Source organism: Chrysemys picta, chromosome 23 (genome assembly GCF_011386835.1).
Source record: "Chrysemys picta bellii isolate R12L10 chromosome 23, ASM1138683v2, whole genome shotgun sequence".
Lineage (NCBI taxonomy): Eukaryota > Metazoa > Chordata > Testudines > Emydidae > Chrysemys > Chrysemys picta.
This window is the reverse complement of record NC_088813.1, coordinates 8,250,878-8,274,455: the sequence shown is the minus strand read 5'-3', so window position 1 is coordinate 8,274,455 and position 23,578 is coordinate 8,250,878. Positions and strand designations below refer to the sequence as shown.

Sequence of the window (23,578 nt, the reverse complement as noted above, 5' to 3'; positions counted from 1 at the left end):
GACTGATGGTGATTTTTTAAAGAACATATTTACTGAAAGTAGTTTCGTGTGAGTATAAGACAATTAAATGGGTAGCAAAACAGAGAGAAGAGCAGGAACCAAAATGCAAAGGATAATTTTACTTAAAAGACCAATTTTTTTTTTTATTGTACATTGGAGAAGAGTCTTCCCCCTGTGCCATCTTGTTTAAAGTTTATAAATTACAATTCCCCAAGAAGTATTAAGAGTTCATTTCGAGACCAAAGGAATAAAACTGTTGCCATTCTAATTTTCACCATGAATAAAAGCTACCACGATGCTCCTCCAATACTCATTGTGTACAGGAAATGCCACAGTCCCCCTGTACTTTGAGTCAGAGACCTGGGTGGAAGAGGGGCCATCCCTTCACTACTGCAGGTTCCAGGTGCAGCGTAGGAGTCTGGTGCCTGCTGGCTTGTCGCGTAGAGACAATGCCTCAGCAATGAGGCTATAACATGGCTGGAATCTCTGAAGAGACAGTGTCCAAAGGCTGCCAGTGACAGTCCATCAAGGCATCATAGAGTTCTTCACTCTGTTCCATAAACTGTTTGTTTGCTTCTGTCACGTCCATCTGAGGCATTGGATCTAAAAGAGGAAAGAAACAAGGCATCAATGGGTCACATACAAACTGTGCTTACAAATAACTAACATGAATCGTATTGAAACAAATGCCGAGGCTCATAATACATTCCTGGCACTTGCAAGAGAACTTTCAACCTGAGCATCTGAAAGTGCTTCACAGTCATAGACTTTAAGGACAGAAGAAACTGTCACAATGATTTACTCTGACCTCCTGCACATCACAGACCACAGAACCTCACCCACCCACTCCTGTAATAGACCCAGAACTTCTGGCTGAGTTACTGAAGTCCTCAAATCTTGATTTAAAGACAAAATTACAGAGAATCCACCATTTACTCTACTGCAAACCAGAAAGTGACCCATGCCCCATGCTGCTGCTGAAGGCAAAAACACCCTAGGGTCTCTGCCAATCTGACCTTGGGAAAATTCCTTCCTGACCCAAAATAGGATGATCAGTTAGACCCGGAGCATGTGGGCGAGACCCACCAACCAGAAACCTGGGAAAGAATTCTCTGAACCCTCCCATCTAGTGTCCCATCTCCAGCCGTTGGAGGTATTTGCGAATAGCTGTTGTGGATGGGCCATATGCCATTGCAGGCAATCTCATTATATCATCCCCTCCATAAACAAGTCTTGAAACAAGTCAGTTTTTTGTCCCCCACTACTCTCCTTTGAAGGCTGTTCCAGAACTTCACTCTTCTGATGGTTAGAAGCTTTAATCTAATTTCAAGCCTAATCTTGCTGATGGCCAGTTTATATCCAGTTGTTCTTGTGCCAACACTGGCCCTTAAATTGAATAACCCGTCTCCCTCCCTGCTGTTTATCTCGCTGATATATTTAGAGAGCAACCATATCTCCCCTCAGCCTTTGCTTTGTTAGGCTGAACAAGCCAAATCCTCAAGTCTCCTCTTGTAAGGTAGGTTTTCCATTCCTCTGATCAGCTAAGTAACCCTTCTCCGCACATGTTCTAGTTTGAATTCATGAGAGACCAGAATTGCACACAGCATTCCAGAAGAGGTCTCACCAGGCCTTGTATAATGGTAATAACACTTCCCTGTCTCTACTGGAAATACCTCACCTGATGCATCCTAGGATTGCATTAGCCTTTTTCATGGCTGCATCACATTGGTGGCTCATAGTCACCCTGTGGTCTTTCTCTGCCTCTGAGGAACTCCACTAGTAACCTCCCTCCAGTCTGAAAGCTCACCTTTCAGCATGACGCATTGTAGTCTCCCCTTTAACCAGTTCCTTACCCACCTTTTGATTCTTGGATTAATCCCCATCTTCTCCAATTTAACTAATAATTTACCATATGGAACTGTATCAGATTCTTTACTGAAATCCAGATAGAATAGATCTACTGCATTTCCTTTGTCTAGAAAAGCAGTTATCTTCTCAAAGAAAGTGATCAGGCTGGTCTGGCACAATCTACCTTTTGTTAAACCATGTGGTATTTTATCCCAATTACCATATACCTCCATGTCCTTAACTACTCTTTAATGGGCCTGCAGTTTCTGGATCACTTCCCCCCACCCCCTTTCTTAAATATAGATACCATATTTGCAACTCTCCAGTCACAGGACCCCCGAGTTTAGAGTCGTTAAAAATCCTTGCTATTGGGCCTGCAATTTAATGTGCCAGTTCCTTTTATGATTCTTGGATGGAGATTATCCAGCCCCCGCTACCCCCCCCCCCCCCGTTTGGATTTGGCTTCCGTCTCAGATTTCTACTTCCATATCCTCATTCCCATTAGTCACCCTGCCACTGTTTCTAAGATCCTCATTAATCTTATTAAAAACTGAGCCAAAGTATTCATTTAGGTGTTGGGCCATACCTAGATTATCTTTAACCTCTCCCCCAGTTGCAGTGTTTAGCAGTCCCACTTCTCTCCTTGTTTTCTTTTTTATTTATATGACTAAAGGACTTTTTACTATTGGTTTTAATTTCCTTTGCAAGGTCCAGCTCTAACTGGCTTTCGGCAGCTCTCACTTTTTCCTCTATACTGTCTGACCTCCAAGAGGTAGCTTTCCTTGCTGATCCATCCCTTCTTCCATTCCTTGTAGGCTTTCTGCTTTCTCTTAATAACCTGCTTGAGATGTGTGTTCATTCAGTTTAGTCAGCAACCCCTCCCTACAAATTTCCCCCCTTTGCTTGGGATGCAGGCTCTAGATAGCTTCTGCAACTTTGACTTAAAGTAATTCCAAGCCTCTTCCACATTCAGATTCTTGGAGTTCTTCAGTCCAGTCCACTTCCCTAATTCATTCCTCTAATTTTTTTAAAGCTTGCCCTTTTGCAATCAAGAACCCTAGTTGCAGACTTATTTTTGTTTATCCTTCCATTTAGATTAAACTGAATTGTTTCATGATTAAGGCTACGATTAAATCATGGGTATTTTTAGTAAAAGTCACGGACAAGTCACGGGCAAGAAACAACAAAACCACAGCCCGTGACCTGTGGGAGGGACATTGCAGGAGGAGGGGAGCCCATGGCACCAGCAGCGGGGGGGAGGAGTGTGTGCGCCCTGGGCTCCCCCACACCCCCGGGCCTGCTGCCTAGGGCCGCCAGAGCAGTGGCAGTTGTGGCTGGCCCTGGGTCTGGGGCTGTCCAGCAGTGGCTGGTACGGCTGGCTGCAGAGCCGCTCCAGCAGTGGTCGGTGGGACTGTCCCCAGGCCAGCTGCTCGGGCGGCTCTGGGGTCAGCCACACTGGCCTCTGCAGGAGTCACAGAGGTCTCAGGAAATCACGGACAAACACGGAGCCCTATTCATGATCACTCAAGCCAATGTTGTCGCCTACAACCTGTTCTTCTAGGAGGTCCTCGCCGCTTACCAAAACTAAAGCTAAAATGGCATCACTGCTTGTTGGTTCGTGACTATTCGGTAAAGAAATCTGTCAGTTATCACATCCAGGAATATCTGGGCCCTATGATTATTAGTAGTACTTGTCCTCCAATCTATAGCTGGGAAATTAAAGTCTCCTAAAATCACACAATTCCCAGTAAAAAGCAACAGAGGGTCCTGTGGCACCTTTAAGACTAACAGAAGTATTGGGAGCATAAGCTTTCGTGGGTAAGAACCTCACTTCTTCAGATGCAAGACAATTCCCAGTGGTATTTATTTCATTACATTCATCATGAACCGAGCAAGTGTCACAACACCCCTGTGAGGTAGGTCTGAATAGAGTCCCTATTTTACATTTGGAGAAAATGATTGTAAAGCATTTTGAAATTGAACAGCAAAGTGTAATGTGCTGACATTCTATTACTACAAAAAATGTAAACGTTAAAGGGACCTGTGAGGTTGCGTTAGACGTGAACTTGGATTGTTAAAACAAGTTTGCAAAAAACACAAATTAAAAAATCCCAGAAATATTTCCACTCTAAAAAACCCAGCCAACCAAAAAAAAACCTTTTTGTTTGGATTTAATATTCCCCTGTCACATTTGCAACCCAAAGATTACATTATCAGGTTAGCACAAGCACCAGGAAAGTGCATGAGTCAGAATATGAAGTGAAACTGACTGGTCCATTGAAATGCAAAAAAAGAAAAAACAGACCATAGAAGTGTAAAAATTAGATTGTAATAATGCTGCATTTTAATCAGATCAGACATGAATAGATCATGTGAGGAATATTTAAAAATATGATTAGATAATATATTTTTGGGGTTTGTATCAAATTCAACATCTAAATACAGGGCAAGTTTAGTCAGCAAGAAAACCCCCCACAACAGAGGTACTCTAATTGGTGCTTTGCTGTATCAATATCAGAGGAGAGGAATTATCTTATATTATGAACTATTTTTAGAAACAAAGAGGGCTTTCCAGTTAAGTGATGTCATACTCATATAGACCCTTGTAAAGGATCTGGCTGTTTGACTTTTATTTTTTATGCATACATTTAAAAGAGTGAGACATCCTATAAGTTGCATACTCAGCTCATGACTATTAGAGTGAACACCACACAAAAATTGTTGCTGCTTCCTGATTAAATATAAAAGGACAGTGATAACTTGAACAAACAGAATACACAACTGTGATGGTTTTATAACAGAGAAGATTTATTAAAGGAAGGACAACATCTTTTGATCTGCACATGATTTAAGTTCATATTTCCAAGGGTGGAAGGGTATAAGCACTATTCCATACAAGCCTGTCAATGCTAGCGAAGACAATTAGTCTGTGCCAAGACTGGAATAGTAAGTTTGGAATAAGGGGGCAGAGAAAGGGACTTCATAGGGAAGTCTGCACAGTACCTGTCCACACTACCAATCTGAAACTTTCATGAACCCCAAATTCATTCAAAAATACAGATGTGAAATGTCAATCCATGAAAACTCTGTATCAATATAATGAAAACTGCCAGTTGCAACGCAGATTTAAAATAAAGACACATACCTTCTAATGCATCCTCGCCGACTTCTTCATATGTCTGCAAGGGCAACAAAGATAGCTTCAGGGCAACAAACATATCACTGCATCTGAAAACATCACCTGTTTATTACTGCCGCCCCACTAGGACGCTCACATGGGGGCTGATTAAGGCAGAATCCTTAGTCCCCAAGCCCTGGGGTCCAGCCCTACAGTAGGCTCGGAGATTCTGTGTAGGTCTAAAAGATGCAGCCCTTCCTGGAATCCCTGCAGTACAGGTCTGTCGCATCTTACGCGCATTTAACATGCGCGATTTCAGTTTTACACAGTTAGGGGGAGGGGGGAGAAGCCGGTGATTCCACCAGCGCGAGACGTGAATCTGCTGTTCCCACTACAATACTGAGTCCCCCTGTGCCTCTCATACTGTGCGCATCTCACCGCGCTGAGTGAGAGTCTACTGTGCCTGTACTGTTTAAAGATACAGTAGGTATTTTTCGTATAACATAGCCCCTAAACGCAAGCCACCTACTTCATCTGGTGCTCAACCGAAGAAACAGCGATGCGTTCCAACGCTGGAGGAAAAACTGGCTGTGTTGGACTTATTGAGAGATGGTATGTCCATTGCCAACGTGGCACGTAAATACGTCCGCAACGAATCTAGCATCCGTGCCATCAAGATTCGAGAGAGAGAAATTTGTCAAGCCGTGGCATCAAGTGCTTCAGGAACTGCTACGGTGCCGAGCCAAGTGCGTGATAAGACTTTAGTGAAGACTGAAAAGGCATTAAACTTACGGCTGGAAGACATGAACCGTAAACGTGTGCCTATCAATGGCAACATGTTGCGAGAAAAGGCTCTTAGCCTGTACGCGCTGTTCAAACCTCCTGCCGAAGAGGGACAGCCTTCTGATAAGAAGGAATTCAAAGCCAGCCAAGGTTGGCTTAACAGTTTTAGGAACCGCTTCAACCTCAAAAACATGCAGACTACTGGTGAAGCTGCATCTGCCAATGAGGAGGCAGCAAAAGCCTACCCCGAACAATTAAAGAAAATCATAGAGGAAAGGGGCTATCTTCCGGAACAAGTTTTTAATGCTGACGAGACTGGGCTCTTCTGGAAAAAAATGCCCACCCGCACTTACATTTCGAAATCAGAAAGACAAGCCCCTGGCTTCAAAGCAGCTAAAGACCGTGTGACTGTGTTGCTTTGTGGCAATGCGGCTGGGCATTTAATAAAGCCGGGCTTGCTCTACAGGGCTGCAAATCCCCGTGCCCTAAAAGGCAAGAACAAAAATCTCCTGCCTGTGTTCTGGCAATCAAATAAAAAGGCTTGGGTGATGGCAGCATTATTTCTGGATTGGTTCCACAAGTGTTTCATTCTGGAGGTCAAGCAGTACCTTGAAGAGAAAGGACTTGACTTTAAAGTGTTGCTGATTGTAGACAATGCTCCTGGCCACCCTGCGGCACTCCGGTTTGCGCATAACAACGTTGAAGTCGTCTTTGTCCCCACCCCCAATACCACCTCCATCCTCCAACCTCTCAACCAAGGCGTCATTAGCTGTTTCAAGGCACGTACACGAGGCTTACATTCTCACGGATCCTTACCACTATGGATGCTGATCCCAATGTTAATGTGATGGAGTGTTGCAAGTCCTTCAACATTGCTGATTGCATCACTTATATTAAACAGGCAATGGATGCAATCAAGCCTGAAACAGTCAACGCATGTTGGCGAAACCTATGGGAAAACTGTGTGAATGATTTTAAGGGTTTCCCGACCATTGACAAAGAAGTGAAGCTCATTGTTCAGGTGGCCAGGCAAGTGGGTGGCGATGGCTTCATCGACATCCTCGAGGAAGAAATTGAGGAATTAATTGAGGGCCATAGAGAAACATTGACTAATGAAGGAGTTAGAGGAACTGATAAAATCGTCTACAGAAGACGATGATGATGATGAACTGGAAGAGCCAGCAACTTGGAATCTTCATAAATGTTCTGAAGTGTTCCAAGCAGCGAAACACTTGAATGATTTAATTTCTGAATACGATCCTGCTATGGAAGGAAGTCTCAAAATCACACGTAGTATTACGGATGATTTGAGAGTGTACCAAGAAATGTTGGAGGAGCTCAAGAGACAACAGTGACAGTTGCCATGTTTTTAAAGAAAAAACCACCACCAGCAGCAGCGCCTACACAATCAACTTCACGAGCTGAACCAGAGCCAACCACTTCGTCTACGACTCGCTCTCCGTCACCCAAGCCTGGCCCATCGTCTCCTGGATCGACATCAAGCCCGGACGACTCAATGATAGTGTTGTCAGGGGAAGAGGAAGACTAATCCTTGGAGTGTGTACAGTACAAGACTAGCAAGAGTAGCCAGGATGACTGGTGACTGTTCAGGTTTACAGTACTGCACTGTTATCATTTTTTATTCTTTCATTCTTCGGTCTCTCTGTTATGTTATTAAAAATACTGTAAAATTATATTTTGCATATGTAGTCTTTATTACATACTGTACATGGCTGTACACAATACATAGTACTGTACAGGGTTGTAGACACAAAACGGTACTTTTGGGTGATTTAAGGGATTTTCAAGGATCGTTTTGACTATGCGCGATTTTGGCTTTACGCGCTGACTGCGGAACGTAACCCCAGTGTAAGATGCGACAGACCTGCACTGCACGCTGAGGCCTTGCTCCTGGCACACACCATACACCAGGGCTTGTGGTGGGATCCTTGAAAGGTAGCCTTATGGCTGTCATCCACAGTGCCTATACCTGGGGTATCCTTCCCCCAGCCACAACTGGGGCTTTAAATGCCCCTTTATACAGCTCTGACCCCTTTACCCAGCATAAAGGTAAAGCAGCAGGCCACAATACCAGTCAGCTGTTTGCTAGGTGGCTTTGCTTCCTTCTGTGGCAGGAAGATCAAGGACCCAGGAAAACAGGTATCCCTCTCCTGTTTGTAAAATGCTTTGGGATCTTCTGTGATGAGAGATTATTGAAATATAAAAAAATGAGTGCCACGGCCCTACCTGCATGGTGCTCTGTGTGTATCCATACTGGGGATAGCTGTAGCTATAACTGCCTGTGTTCTGGTCATATCCCCACTGGGCATAGTAGTTCTGATAGTGTTGGTAATACTGGTTATAATTATAGTTGTACATCTGATTGTACTCCACCGTCTTCACACGGTTACTTTAAAAAAAATAAAAAGAAAGACGTTACAAACAAGGAAGATTATTTAAGGAAAAAAACAGATGAGTGACATGATTTGATCTACAACATCTTCCAATACTGTGGCACCTTTTGTTGGTGATGTTTTGTTTGTTTGTTTGTGTTTTTCCATCCTCAGACCTTTGTAGGAGGGACTGGTTGGTTTTCCATCCCCACTCCTGCCCCCACTATTATTTTAATTATTAGAACACTTTGCTTTCTTACTACTGGATTCACGTAGCGCAATTTTAGAGAGTAGGAGAGGGAACAGCTGAGAATTGTGAGCATCAGGTCTGGAAAGACCTAGTCACTGGAAGCCAGGGTTCAAATCTCTGCAGAGGATTCATCCCTTCATCCATCTGATACAGTAGAGTTACACTGAGTACTGTGTAGCATACGGAAGGGTTTAGGGGGTGGTTCTGGGTTTTAAAAACAGGGGCTCCTTTTTCTGTATGTGGGTGCTGAAGACCCCTACAAGTTTTGCAAAAGTATAGTCGTATACCCTGGTCTGTGACAAAACTTTCCCTCACTACTGGTGTGCAGCAGGCTGTGATATGAATGGTTGCCCCCTTCCTCTCAGAGGTGGGTGCAGTTCTGTGCTGATATGCATACTGTTCATGAAGTACTTTGAGTTGAAAAGGGCCATAGAAATGAAAATTTGTAGTTTTCAAATGATCTGTGAATATGCCAAATTCTCTTTGCTTGCCATACAATGGCAATGCTTTCAGGGTACAGGTTCCTGATTAATATGGTTTGAAATAAATGAGGGGGGCAGAAAAGAGAGAGGACAAATATCCCTTAAAAATGAAAACATTATTTCACATATGAAAATACCCTTAATTAAGAAATTAAAGAGCGCTAGAGTAAAAGAGCAAACAAAATCTTAACACCACAGGACAACCCCGTTCCCTGTTCCCACCCAAGAGTTTTGGGGACATTGAAAAATTGACTGGGGAGCAATTATTTATTATTTGTATTACCATAATGCCAAGGAGCCTTAATCATGGACCAAGATCCCATTGTGCTAAGCGCTGTACAAACACAGAACAAAGATGGTCCCTACCCCAAAGAGTTTAATACCTACTGAACATTGCTATGGGATTACCAAAGAGACCACATGTTGGTTACCTACAAGTCAAATGAGCAAGGTTAGACCATTTCCTATTTTAATGTAAAGGCACATTGTCAGGTCAAACATTTTTATTTAAAAAAGAAACAAACCTGAATTTCTTACTGAAGTACATGATTAAAACAGAGTTTTGAAAATGTAACGTTTAGTCTTGGTTTAATTTTTGCACTTCACTCAGGCTGGACAAAGAAATGAGGCTGGTCATTTTTAATCCGATTAACCTTTATTTCCAATGTTTCTGGTGAATGTCATTTCTGGGGTGGGGGATTCAGATGCTAGTATAATGTGGCTATCTGATACACTTAAGGGTATTCCCTTGTTTGTTTTGTGATTTTATGGTGTGGGATAGGCACTGAAAGCACTGGATGGGTGCCTAAATACAAAATAATGAATTTTGGCTTGGTAGATCTGTAGGGGAATGTTTAAATCCAAACCACAAACTTTTCAAAGAGTAAAAATACCAGAGCTCCCCATTCATATTACGTTTAAGACATATTCTTCCGAAATGCAGACTATACATTTTAGGCCTAAACTTCCTGACAGTGTCCTCCTATGTGTAGATATGCAGCAAAAATCAAACAGATATGAAAAGCTCAGTTCTCTTTATTGTAGACGATTTTCACCACTATAAGACATAGCAATAAAAAAGTCAAACAGTCCAAATCAATGTTTAATGAACTTCAGTACAGTAACTCCAGTTTCAACAGTCACATAATTCACTTTAACTGAAATTGATCTTTACATTTGATTTTAAAAACAGATTTTGAAAATTATTTACAAAATCAGAAAGACTTATGCAATTTAAACTACAGAGATTTTGCTCTGTTATTTGCTGCTAAATATGAATATGAACTCTGAACAGGAAAGATAATTACTACAAAACACTCATCTGCTCCCATACTTACGCTTTTGGTATGGCCACACTCAAGCGTACGGGTTTAGAGCCCAATCCCACAGCCCCTTGGCACTCTGTCAGGGCTCTTTTCTGTTCCAGCTCGTCTGTGAATTTCACAAACCCATAACCTCTGCAGAAAGACATGGAATGGTTTGTATCACACTAAAGCAAAAGACATTCCATTTTCAGATGTTTAAGACAAACTCGCATGGGTTTAAGGAATACTCTATAACTAATAAAACATGGACTTGGGAGAATACTTTGCTAGTGAAATGTCAACACAAAAGTGAAAACCTGTCCATGTTTTTTTTTTTTAAGCAGGGATTAAATGATTCCCTATTCCAGTGATTTTCTATTATTTGCAGTGTTAGAGGTATTTCATGTCCTAACAACTGCCGTATTTTCAAAGGCATCAGAACAATAATATACATCTTGTACCAGTGGATTTTTGGGGACCTTTGTGGAACTGGGTGATGTGTTGGAGCTAAAAGTGTGGACAGGGGTGTGGTGCAAGGAAGAAGATGAAAGGTAGGCACCGCTCACAGTTCTTAGGCACCTGTATAGACACTGTGAAGAAGAACCAGGCTTTTGACTTGTGTGATCTCAAGCTGTGGAGATGAAGGGAAGAGGGAGAAGAAAGAATCAGACCAGAAGTTTCTTCCCCATCTGGCAGCAGTACTGGAAAGGGGGAATCAAAGCCAGCCTGTATAGTGTCTCAGTCAGTGCACAGCTAATAAGCAGCCACGGAAATCACTTGTGTCTAAAGCTGGCCCCAATGTGATGTAAAGAGTTTGCTTGTCTACAGGGTGGATTAAGACAGACTTCGCAGTCAAAGCCCATCTACACTCGGGAACTGCTCTACAAAGTTTCTTGTTGTTGCTAACACCTGCACTGCTCTGCCAGCATTAGCAACACTGGACATAATTATATCTGCTCTGGGCAGCCTCACTTGAACAACAATGGCACGCAGCCAGCTGCCCTTCAACACAATGTCACTAACTCCAGTAAAGCTGAACCAGAATTGGCAACAGCCGAAAACGTTTAGAACGTTTTCCTAGCGTAGAAAAGGCTTTAGAGTGGGATCTAGAGGCTGTCGTGAGTCAGAGTAATTCAGCAGCACACAACAGAGTAGTACCAGCTTGCAGGGGTGGGCTGGGCTGCCTCTCTGGACACGGCAGAGAGATCAAGGCCTTAGGAGCGACAGGAAAAGAGAGTCTATCCAGGTGGAGAGAGGATGTTGGAAGGGAAAGAAAGCCTGGGCTAGTTAATTAAGCCAGAGCAAACGCCTCTGCAGACACAGTTATAACCCGTTTTCAACAGGTATCGGTTTAGTTTGCTCCCGCAATGGTACGGGGGCAAACTAAACCAATGTAAGTCACGTTTAAAATTGACGTAAGTGTACGCACACAAAGTTGCACTGATCAACTAAATCAGTTTAAAAAAACCAACACATCTTTAATATAAAACCACTGCAATTCTGGGTGTTGTTCAGGCCTTCTTGGAGAAGGGGGGAGGGAGAGGGAGTTTACAACTTAAAATAATCTGACCAGAGCAAAATTCCCCAAGACATAAAACCAGGACACTCACCTTGCTCTAATGACATGTTCTGTTTTTAAATTTGACTGCTGAGCAAAGAACCCTCTTATTGAGAAAGATACAACAGAAAGGAAAATGGTGCATTTAGGATGCCTATTTAATCATATCGAGAGGGCAGACTTCAGATTTCTAGTTTTGATTGGATTATTTCCAGAATCTGAAAATGAGGGTTAAGCTACAGCATATTTAGACAGTGAATCACAATTTTGTTTTGTATCTGGCTTCTATAGCATCTAAAACATCCAAAACCATCAGAGTCAGGGGAAGATTTTCAAAAGTATCTACAGAATTTAGGAGTCCAATTCACATTGAAAGTCAAAGGGGACTGGTGTTCATAAATCACTTAGTGCTTTTGAAAATCTCCTAACCGGCAATAAAACATTTTTAATAAAAATACATACAGATCTAATTCAGAGTAGCAAAAGCATGGTATTGTGAATAGCAGAAAACAGACATACTGAATATTTAATAGAGACAATTCAGTCTAGTGATCTGGTTTGTTAAGTCCTAAGCAAACCTAATACAACTACTCCTTTTCCCTCACTGCCTTTGGAAAGAGGCAAAGTCTATGAGGTTACAGATGGCCTATTTTCTCCAAAAGATCTCACAACATATGAAGCAAGAGAGAGGAAGGCATAAGGAAAACTTACTTGGAAACTCCAGTCTGGTCCAAAACAACTTTGCCACCTCTACATGACGGATAAACTTTAACAAAAAACTCATATAACATGCCATCGTCCACATCGGGGGTCAGATCTCCCACAAAGAGTGAGTATTCTGGACTAAAGGAGTCAATAAAAAGAGTACATTTTATGAATAGTGATAAAACAAATAGTGTGATATGAACAAGAACAGAAAACTATCCAAAACATCTGATTATTAAGTGGCATGAGTTAAAGGGACTATGAAGATACCAATATTATTTTTAAAAGCCTTTATCTATGTTACTGGTAATTTATATAATATTAAATTTTTTTCCACTGCTTATGCTGCTTGTATTTTCCTACTCAGTTGGGGCAGCAAAACCAGATGGCTCCTCCATTTCACTTTTTGCACATACACTAGTTCATGGCACTGTATTTGTGTTTCCAACACTGCAAGAGACCATTTATACCCTCAAAGAAATAAAAAGAAAATTCAGTGAAAATAGATTTAATTTCTCTTCATATTTGGTATTGTAAAACCATTACTTAAAAACAAATTTGTGGTTTAATTCCTTCAAAATAACATTAGGCACATGTATTGCGTTAGATTTTCAAATCATCATTACCCACTTGTAGGTAATAGCTCATTTGTAGATTTGCTAGTTTCCAATGTACTGACCTTTAATTGTAATCTATCAATTATAGGTGCTGATACTGCAAATGTTTAAGCACAGGTGTAGTGCAACTGAAGTCAGTAAGACTACTTGTGCTTAAAGTTAAGTACATATATCCGTGCTTGCAGGATTGGGGCCATGTTTTGACTCTTGGAATTCTTAAACAATATGGCACAGCATAAATTCCTGGAGATAAAAGACACCTTTTCTTTCCTTCCCATCCTCCCACATGGATGGATGTCAGGTTTGGAATAAGTACAATTTAAAAATTCTTTACAAGTTAGAAAGCCTACAAGTGCTTAAAGCATAGGACAGAGTGAAGAGAGCAAGTTCTTCTGATTGCCACAGACTTATTGCATGTCCTTGGGCAAGTCACTTAATCTCTCTGTGATTCAGGATACCCATCTGTAACATAAGGCTAATACCTACTGCATGGGGCGATTGCAAGAATTAATCACACAATTGTTGTTATATGGCTGGAACCCCCTTGCTGACCCCATCTGCCAGCTTTGACCCTCACCTCTGAGTCCCTCCTCAAAATGCACTTCTTCAAAGAGGCTTATGAATCAGTTTAAAAATAAAAATGTAACCCCTAAGATGCAAATATCACTCACCTAAGCAACCATATTGTTGTCAACCTTGTACATATGTACCTCAATCTCTCCCTGTGTTGTTCTCAACTTCAGTTGTGTGAATTCCTCTGGGCAGGAATTCTGTCTTTATTTTGCAAAGTGCCAGGCACATTTATGACATTATATAAACAAGACATACATATTTTTATTATGTGAAGCACCTTGAGATGCATGGAAGTTGCTAAGGCAATGCACTGTATCATTAACCTCTCCATGTATTTAATTACACTTTAAAGCAGTGTAGTTTCTTAGTTATTGGTTTATTGCCTGGCATTGCCCATCCCGAATGGCAATTAAGATTTAAGTTGTATGCTTCTAGTTAAAATTCCCCTACTCTATATCGCTAGGAGCTGATCTGGTCCAGCAATACTGATGGTATGGATTGCACTCTCTGAATACTCTTTTGCAAGGGAGCTCACAAACAAACAAGGACAATGTTTGAATACTAAACACTTACCTGTTGTCGGGCTGTTTTCCATACGTTGCGTAGTTCAGTTTAAATCGCTTTGACTGCAACAAGGATAAATAGAAACTGACAATATGTAAAACCATGTGGGTTCACTTTAGAACATTTTTATAATCATAATTAGAAAAAATAAAAGTGAGTTATAATAGGCTAATTTTAAACCATTTTCTTAATAATGGCAAGTGTTAAATGCGTGACACTGGTAGGTCTGCAGGCTAAAGCATTAGAGGGCAAGTCCTCTGACAATGTAAACTGACTTCAATGGAGTTATGACAATTTACACCAGCTGAGGATCTGCCCCCAGGTCAGGAGGTCTTGCCTCACATCCCAAGAGATTCTGGCTGCCTTTACTACAAAAGTATTCTAAAAGGCTAGCAGAAGACTGGGAGACACACCAGGGCCTTTCATTTTCACATCTCCAGAGAGGAGAAAAAACAAAAGTACCAACAATCACCATTGAATGAGACTTGCCACATTTTGGTGTTTTTAAATAAAATACAGAATACAAATTTAGAGAATTGTAACTTACAGGAATGTTAACCAAGTAGAATCTGACACTCTGGAAACCAAATCTTCAATCATAACAACATTTAAATTAAATAAATAAAAAATAAATTAATGGAGATATCCTATCTCCTAGAACTGGAAGGGACCTTGAAAGGTCATCGAGTCCAGCCCCCTGCCTTCACTAGCAGGACCAAGTACTGATTTTGCCCCAGATCCCTAGGTGGCCCCCCTCAAGGATTGAACTATCAACGCTGGGTTTAGCAGGCCAATGCTCAAACCACTGAGCTATCCCTCCCCCGCAAAGTATTTCTAGATACTTTACTTTACTGATACTTTACTCTGTATTTTAGATTGCTTGTGTAGTTTTGATGTGCATTTCCTGTGTAGCTGGACTTGAGTAACTTTTGTTGCTAAAGATCAAGAATGATGTGAGGCTTGAACTTCATGCTTCTCTTGGCAAACCAAAGTTACCCAAAACTCAGTGAAATCTCAGCTCCATTTCAACCCACATAGATGATATAATCTGTGCAAAGTAATCAGCTAGTGTTGTGCTGGTAACAGGTTACATAGGGTAGCATGGTGGGTAGGAATACGTAGCCTGCTTTTTCCATCCTGTTGCCTGGTTTTTCATCTGTCATGCTTTGACAACATTGCAAAGGATCAGAAATTCACAAATGCAAATATCTGCTGCTACCCAAGTTTTATCCATCCATTCACCCTGAAATAGGTGTGTCTTAAAAATTAATGAAACCCTTCCAGAGACTTTGCTATAAAGAATGTTAGTAACTGCATACTCATCAGCTCCTAAAGAAAACAAGAACTCCCAATTTGCTGATTATTCTGCTTATCTCAATTCCTAATTATTGTGGGATCCCTTTTCTCCATCCCTCCCATTCCTGCTCCTCTACTAATTAATTTGGGTTACTTACTGGTGTGGCACCAGGAAGCGGTTTTCCATTGATTTTGTGTAAACACTTCTCTGCAGTAGCCAGATCTGCAAATTCTACAAAGCAGTAGCCTGCTGGAATTCTGAATACGGGGGGAGGGAGAGAGAGAGAGAGAGAGAGTTTTAAGATTACAAAATTTAGAATTCATCTGGGCAAAAGTGCAATACTTATGATTCTCTGAAGGATGCAGAGCGGGTGAGGAATTTCCTATAATCACCATTTTGAAATGAGAACATTTTCAAAATGTCATCTTCAGCTTGCATAGAGGAGCGACTAAGCAGCAAATGATCACCAATGAAGTGACAGCCCACAAGGCCATGTCAGCTGTATACTCCAGTTGCAGAGCCAGCAAGGTGGAGGGGGAAGGGAGAAATAATAAATTTAGTACAAACCCCACAAAAATCAAAGGTAATTATTTTTCTCCCCATGTTTGTACTTTTTCATTTAATAAAATACCAATTTCCTGATGCTCACTTTGCAATATGGAAACACCCTGTTAAATAGAAAGACCTGATGACTATAGTCCTGTATAATGTCTCTTTAAACAAAAGCCAACCATTGTAATGATTGTTTGGTTTCTGATATTGACATGGCAAGGATTTGTGAACTTGTTAAAACTTCCTAAATAAACAGATAAAAAAAAACAAATACAAACTTCCCTACTAGAATCTAACAGTTTTAAATGTTGGATTTAAATTACTTGCAAGCAAAGCTACATAAGGCTGATACTTTATTTAATCTGCATCCACTAGTCTCATTCTAATCTTTATAAGGGAGATCAAAAGAGCCAAGCAAGACTGTGGCTAAACTCTAAGTATTTTCTTTATATTTCTCACCTTTGCTAACACTGGCACGGCTCCACCAGTGGTAGCACTAGTATAGACTGGTCACTAGCATTTTAACTACCCTATCACATTAGGCCTTCATCCTTTACGGTGTAGTGTGCCGGTGGGGTGGATTGCGGTGCCTGCCTGGCACCCACTATCTTCAGCGGTGCTCTATTTGGGCACAGAAGTCCATGCAAACGCAATATAGGATTGGTGCCTAACCCTATTCCGATACCGGCAGTAGCCTCTTCCATGGTTTTTACCAGCGTAGCTGCATTGTTGGTAGCAATGGTGGGAAATGTAAAGGAGAACAATGATAGCATAGACAAGGCCACAATGAGGCCTGTGGTTTGTAAAGGGATAATCTAAATGCAAGAATACATTATTAAAATGAACTGATAGGAAACATAAATGATTACCCTGTCAATCTATTTCGGATGATTTTTACACTCAGAACAAGTTCTCCCATGGTGGCAAAGGCTCTTGAAACGAAGTTCTCATCCATGTATGGCTCCAGCTATAAAGAGAAGGTTGAAGTTAGATTGGGGAGTTGGGGGAATTACACACACATCAGTGTCACCCATATTAGTTAAACCTCCTGGAGAAGCACTTTCCCTATACACTTAAAAAAGGCAGTAAGACCTGTTTAGAAGGGCCAGCATCACCGACAGCATGGGCCAAAACCCCACACCCATAAATCAGCAAGTGTGCACAGAGCCAGTCCCAACAAGATGGTCTGCAAAACAGAACCATTGGGGAACTGAGGGATGAAGGATTTAGGGACACAGAGGCCTTTCAGAGAAGGAGCAACCATGGGGAAGAGGTACTTAGGAATAAACCTTGCATAGGATGAGGCGCTGTATGAGGGGCTAGAGGGGTGACAGCATATCCAAGGAGGGTAAGAAGGGACACTATCTATAGGTATAATGGGGTAGAGAGTAGCACTATCTGTGGGGGTAATGGGGTAAGGGGCACACATAGGGGAGAGTAGGGGTGGCATTGTATCTGTGGGGGTCGGAGATATAGAGGTTGTACTGTATGTGGGGGATGTAGGGGCTGCAGGATGAGGTTGGGGTGGCACTGCACCTGTGGGGGCTATGGGGGTGGCAGCATAGGGGTGTACTGGGCAGGGCTGGCACTCCGTCTGTGGGGGATATAGAGGTAGGGTGTGGCACTGCAGGTGTAGGGTGATACAGGGTGGCAGCATGAGGGTGTAACAGGCAAGACTGGCACTGTGTCAATGGGGCAGGGCTGGCTCTGTATCTGTGGGGGGCTACATGGGTGGCAGCATGAGGGTGTAATGGGTAGGGCTGGCCCTGTATCTGAAGGGGCTACATGGGTGGCAGCATGAGGGTGTAATGGGCAGGGCTGGCGCTGTGTCTGTGGGGGATATAGAGGTAGGGCTGGTGCTGTGTCTGTGGGGCAAGGGGGCAGGTCTGGCCCTGTGTCTGTGGGGGATATAGAGATAGGGGGTGGCTCTGTGTCTGGAGCAATGGGGAAGGGCTGGTGCTGTATCTGTGGGGGCTACATGGGTGGCAGCATGAGCATGTAATGGGCAGGACTGGCACTGTGTCTGTGGGGGCAATGGGGTAGGACTGACACTGTGTCTGTGGGGGCAATGGGGCAGGGTGCCGCACGTAAGGGAGGGAAGGCCGGCACTGTCTGTGAGCTAACAGGGTAGGGATGGCATGGCATGTGTAGGGGATATAGAGGTAGGGGCTGGACCCGTGTCTGTGGGGGCAATGGGGCAGGGCGTGTGCTGTGTCTGTGGGGCAATGGGCCAGGGTGCCGCTCGTGGGGGGCGGGGGGAGGCTGGCGCTGTATCTGTGGGGCAATGGGGTAGGGCTGGACCTGTGTCTGTGGGGGATCTAGAGATAGGGGCTGGACCTGTGTCTGTGGGGCAATGGGGCAGGGCGTGCGCTGTGGGGCAATGGGGCAGGGCTGAACCCGTGCCTGTGGGGCGATGGGGCAGGGTGCCGCTCGCGGGGGGCAGGGGTGGCGCTGTGACTGTGGGGCGATGGGGCAGGGCTGGACCCGTGTCTGTGGGGCGATGGGGCGGACGGGGGCAGGGCTGGCGCTGTGTCTGTGGGGCGATGGGGCAGGTGCCGGTGGGGCGGACGGGGGGGAGACTGGCGCTGTGTCTGTGGGGCAGGGGGTAGGCTGGACCCGTGTCTGTGGGGCGATGGGGCGGACGGGGGCAGGGCTGGACCCGTGTCTGTGGGGCGATGGGGCGGACGGGGGCAGGGCTGGACCCGTGTCTGTGGGGCGATGGGGCGGACGGGGGCAGGGCTGGACCCGTGTCTGTGGGGCGATGGGGCGGACGGGGGCAGGGCTGGACCCGTGTCTGTGGGGCGATGGGGCAGGTGCCGGTGGGGCGGACGGGGGGAGGCTGGCGCTGTGTCTGTGGGGCGATGGGGCGGACGGGGGCAGGGCTGGACCCGTGTCGGTGGGGCGATGGGGCAGGTGCCGGTGGGGCGGACGGGGGGAGGCTGACGCTGTGACTGTGGGGCGATGGGGCAGGGCTGGACCCGTGTCTGTGGGGCGATGGGGCGGGCGGGGGCGGCACTACCTGGGTGCGGGGACACGGGGCTGGCAGGGCGGCGCGTGGGGTGATGGACGCGGCGCCAGGCCCGGCCCGCGCGTGGGGTCCGGCCCCCCCCGGGCTCGCGGCGTCGCCCCCGGCCCCACCCCCGGCCCTGCCCGAGCCCCGCCCCCGCGCCCCGCGCCGCAGCCCGGCCGCCCCGCACTCACGTCCCCCATCCACAGGCTGGCGGCCATGCTGCTCCCGCAGGCCCCGGGCGGGCTCGGGGGGCCGCGGCTCCGGCTGCCCGCTCGGCCCCGCCGCCGCTTCCGCCGGCGCCGCCTCACGGTGTCTCCGGAGCCCGCTCCGGCCGCCGCGCTTCCCCGCCGCCTCCTCCTGCGGGGCCCGGCCGGGCAGAGAGCGGAGCCGCCGCCAGGCAGGGCCCCGAGCCGCCCACAGCGGCCCCTGCCGGCGGGAGGAGCAACGGCAGCGCGGGGGAATCCGGGCTGGGGGCCGGGGCAGGAGGGGCTGGTGGTGTGGGTAGAAGGGAGGGGGTAGGGGCAGGAGGAGCTGGGGTAAGGGGTAGCTTGGGGGATGGGGCAGGGGGAGCTGGTGGTGTGGGTAGAAGGGCGGGGTAGGGGCAGGGGGAGCTGAGGGGGATGGGGCAGGAGGGGCTGGTGGTGTGGGTAGGATGGTGGGGGTAGGGGCAGGAGGAGCTGGGGTAGCTTGGGGGATGGGGCAGGAGGGGCTGGTGGTGTGGGTAGGATGGTGGGGGATGGGGCAGGGGGAGCTGGTGGTGTGGGTAGAAGGGCGGGGTAGGGGGAGCTGGGGTAGTTTGGGGGATGGGGCAGGAGGGGCTGGTGGTGTGGGTAGAAGGGTGGGGGTAGGGGCATGAGGAGTTGGGGTAGCTTGGGGAATGGGGCAGGAGGGGCTGGTGGTGTGGGTAGAAGGGTGGGGGTAGGGGTAGGGGGAGCTGGGCTAGCTTGGGGGATGGGGCAGGGGGAGCTGGTGGTGTGGGTAGAAGGGCGGGGTAGGGGTAGGGGGAGCTGGGCTAGCTTGGGGGATGGGGCAGGGGGAGCTGGTGGTGTGGGTAGAAGGGTGGGGGTAGGGGCATGAGGAGTTGGGGTAGCTTGGGGAATGGGGCAGGAGGGGCTGGTGGTGTGGGTAGAAGGGTGGGGGTAGGGGCATGAGGAGTTGGGGTAGCATGGAGGGTGGGGCAGAAGGAACTAGTGGTGGGACTAGGATGGGGTGTAGGAGCTGGGATAAGATGAGCAGGTGGAGGAGGTAGGATGGGATGGAGCTTGGGGGATGGGGCAGAGGGTAGGATGGGGGCAGGAGGAGCTGGGATAGGATGTGGGGGTAGGAGGAGCTGGGGCTGGGAGAGTAGATGGGGGCGGGACAGAAGGCCCTGGGGCAGAGTGTGGGATAGTGGGGCCAGGGTAGCAGTGACTGTGTAGTAGGGATTAACACTAGAAGTCAGGGTAAACCAGCCAGGAGCATGGGGCAGGTAGAGCAGAGAGGTGAGAGGACGTTGAGAGGTAGAGTAAAAATGAGGGCAAAGGGAGCAGAGGCACTAGGACTTCGCTGGGGAAGGAGCAGAATTAGCTGAGGCAGAGAGAATAGGGAGCGGGGTAAGGAATAGCAGGGAGTGCGACAGGAGGGGTTGAGGTTTATTTTTTAAAGTTAATTAAATAATAAGCTGGCAGGCAGCCTGCCTGGCCTGGGAAAGGAATATGCAACCTGTGGCTTCTAGGCACTACTTTGAATCCAGACGAGAGTGGTATTTACATTGTTGCCAACTCCTCTTGCTGTATCGGGTGTTTTTCTTAAAGCCCCAGCTCCTGGATTCACAAGATTACTGAGAGTCTCCACTTTCATTTAAAAAAGAAAGTTTCTAGCCCTCATGATGATTGTGCAGAAGAGCTTGCGCACACGACCAAGTGCAGCCTGAAGGCTACGAAACCAGAAGGCAAATAAAATGAATGTCAAATTTAGTATTTTTAAAAATTTTTCATGAGTTTTGAACGCTTTCAAGCATTCAACACTCATGAGACAGGCCCTCCAAAATAATGAGATCAGCTTCAAAATAATGAGATTTAAAACAATGAATTGTATTATTATTATTAATTTAGTTCTCTTGGGGTAATGCATAGGAGCCCCTGTCACGGATCAGTGTGCTAGGTGCGGCGTAAGCATAACAGAAAGACAGTGCACACCCAAAAGGGCTTGCAAGCTAATGATACTTTCATGGGTGATTTTTTTTTCCTTCTGTTTTTTGAGCCTTTAGAGTTTGCTCGGGTCACATTTACAAGCTTTTCTTGCAAAAGCTGGCAGTACTCCAGTACAGTAGGAGTGACTGAAATTGGCCAAGTTGGAAGGCTTTTTAGAGGCCTGTTTGGCAATGTTCCCTCTAATTTTTTACATCCATGTGTGGAATGAATGTTGTTATGTGCACCAATATGGAAGTGATGTGTGGTGGAGTGGGGCTGAGGGGTTTGGAGAGTGGGAGGGGGCTCAGGGATGGGGCAGAGGGTTGAGGTGCAGGGGGTGAGGGCTCTGGCTGGGGGTGCAGGTTCTGGGGTGGGGCTGGAGATCAGGGGTTTGGGGTTCGGGAGGGGGCTCAGGGGTAGGGCAGAGGTTTGGGGTGTAGGGGGGTGAGGGCTCTGGGGTGGGGCTGGGGATGAGGGGTTTAGGAGGGGGCTCAGGGTTAGGGCAGATTGTTGGGGCATGGTGGGGTGAGGTCTCTTGCAGGGGGTGAGGACTCTGGAGTGAGGCTGGGGATGAGGGGTTTGGTATGCAGGCTGCCCCGGGATTATGGTGGGGAGAGAGGACTCCCCCCAGCCCTCTCTTGCCGCAGCAGCCCGGGGCCAGGGGAGAGGCGCCTCTCCCTGCCTACGCGGCTGCACAGCTTAGACAGAATTTAGCTGTTTGTTTGGAGTGAGTTTCTGGGTCTCAGACCAGTTCCTACTGGGGCCAGCATCTGCTTTACAAAATCACCATCATGCTAGGCACAAATTAACCCACCCCTGGTTGGTATGCTCAGCAGAAAGGCCAAACGCTGAATGTGCAACAGAGGCTGAATTCTCTAGGGGGTGGTTCCCACTAAGTTAAAGATGAGGCACATTGGTGGGATTGTGTGTGTGTGTGCACTCCAGTTTCTGCTGCCTGTGTTCTGTGGCTGCGGAAGGAATTCAGTCTCCAAGCCCCTCAGTTCATCACCTCTTACCGGTGCTGGATCAGTGACAGCCAGGGCCGGCTCTAGGCACCAGCCCACCAAGCTTGTGCTTGGGGCGGCACCTGGAGGGGGGCGGCGCGGCGCTCCGGCCCCCGGGGAGAGCGGGGCCACGGCCGGGCTCGCCGCCCTTCCCCCGGCGCTCTGGCCGCCCTCCCCCCCGGCGCCCTCCCCCCGGCCCTGGTGACAGCATAGTCTCTGCCTCTTCTCCAGTTTGTGCCTCCACAGGTCAGGTTCTTGCCAGCAATGTCTTCACCACATTGATTTCCTGAGGGAAATGAGACAGCTGGCTGTTATGGTCCCAGGTACAGGCAATAGCAGCACTGCGATAGCTTTAGTGACAAAATTCCCGGAGATTTGGGGTGGTTGTAATGTTGTTGTTTTGTGGTAGCACCCCACAGCCCTAATCATAGACCAGGATCTCCTTGTGCCAGGTGCTGTACAAATACAGAACAAAAGGATTGTCCTTCCCCTGAAGATCTTACAGTGTAAGTAGTCCTGGCTCCCTCTAGTAGTTGTTTAAATACATGCAACGTGCTCACAGTTAAAGGAATTCTTTTTTAATGGAAACCTGTGTTTTTGGGGCTGAAGGTTCAGTGTTTGGTCTCTTTTGACTGTATGTGGCCAAGGTGTGTGAATTTTTTTTAATGGTTTTCCTTCTGCATGTGTAGTTATGTGTGTCTGTACATAAGAAACGTAGGTGTATTTAAAAAATTTAAGTGTGCAGTTGTGTACCTCTGGGCATTGTGAACTGCAGTGCTGATGAAGGAGCCAGACTGGCAGCCCTGGAGACTCAAGTCCCATCTTTATGCATAAAACAGACACAGTATGGGCAACATGAGTGCCAGCTTTGTCCACACTGTCCCCCAGGGCTCTGCTCTGGAGGGGGCCTTCTCTAGGAGTGAGGGGGGAGTTCACTCCTTAGGCTCATCACTGAGATTGCTAACAAGGGGGCCATTTGGTGCCAGCAGTGTGGGTTGTTTTGTGATGTGGGACCCAATTCAGCCCAGATGAAACCAGATGCATTGGAGTCAATGGGAGATAAGCCTCCTTACACCAGAACCATATGAGGCCCCTCATCTCTCTGTATGCCTTGTAAACTCCTTATCTACAATGGACAGACAGGTGCGCAGTATTAGCTGTAATAGATCAAACCTCTGAACCCTCCTTCTGTGTAATACAAGCCACAGACTGATAGCAGGAGAGAGGAAGAGGTGCCAGTTCTGTTTCCAGACCTCTCCCATTCCGAATAAAGCAGAACTACATGGACATCAATAATCCCAGCTTCGGGTTTGTTGCCAGCTCTGCTCCTGCCAGAACGAGAGAGGGCA

At 46.4% G+C, this 23,578-nt stretch overlaps 1 protein-coding gene across 3 annotated transcripts; it reads right to left on the bottom strand.

Annotated features, from left to right (window-relative positions):
• Positions 1-99: 99 nt before the first annotated feature.
• TRNAU1AP (tRNA selenocysteine 1 associated protein 1) lies at positions 100-19,413 on the bottom strand. 3 transcript variants are annotated; one of them, XM_065576652.1, is made up of 9 exons: positions 19,246-19,413; positions 16,914-17,011; positions 15,650-15,749; positions 14,205-14,260; positions 12,448-12,579; positions 10,212-10,331; positions 7,997-8,159; positions 4,994-5,027; positions 100-603 (listed from the first exon to the last, which is right to left on the bottom strand). In XM_065576652.1, the coding sequence occupies exons 1-9, from the start codon at positions 19,270-19,272 to the stop codon at positions 467-469; spliced, it is 867 nt and encodes a 288-aa protein (XP_065432724.1). In that variant the 5' UTR covers positions 19,273-19,413; the 3' UTR covers positions 100-466. The 3 variants fall into 3 exon arrangements, with proteins under 3 accessions (XP_065432724.1, XP_065432725.1, XP_065432726.1); XM_065576653.1 differs by having other exon boundaries at positions 14,205-14,257; XM_065576654.1 differs by lacking the exon at positions 19,246-19,413 and adding an exon at positions 19,064-19,183.
• Between the last annotated feature and the right edge of the window lie 4,165 nt (positions 19,414-23,578).

Bases quoted from the DNA above. Each gene is read 5' to 3' on its own strand.
- TRNAU1AP (XM_065576652.1), bottom strand. From the start codon at position 19,272: ATGGCCGCCAGCCTGTGGATGGGGGAC. The intron at 17,012-19,245 runs GTGAGTGCGGGG...TTCTCTTTATAG, and splicing joins CCAGCCTGTGGATGGGGGAC to CTGGAGCCATACATGGATGA. The intron at 10,332-12,447 runs GTAAGTTTTCCT...GTCTTTCTGCAG, and splicing joins GACCAGACTGGAGTTTCCAA to AGGTTATGGGTTTGTGAAAT.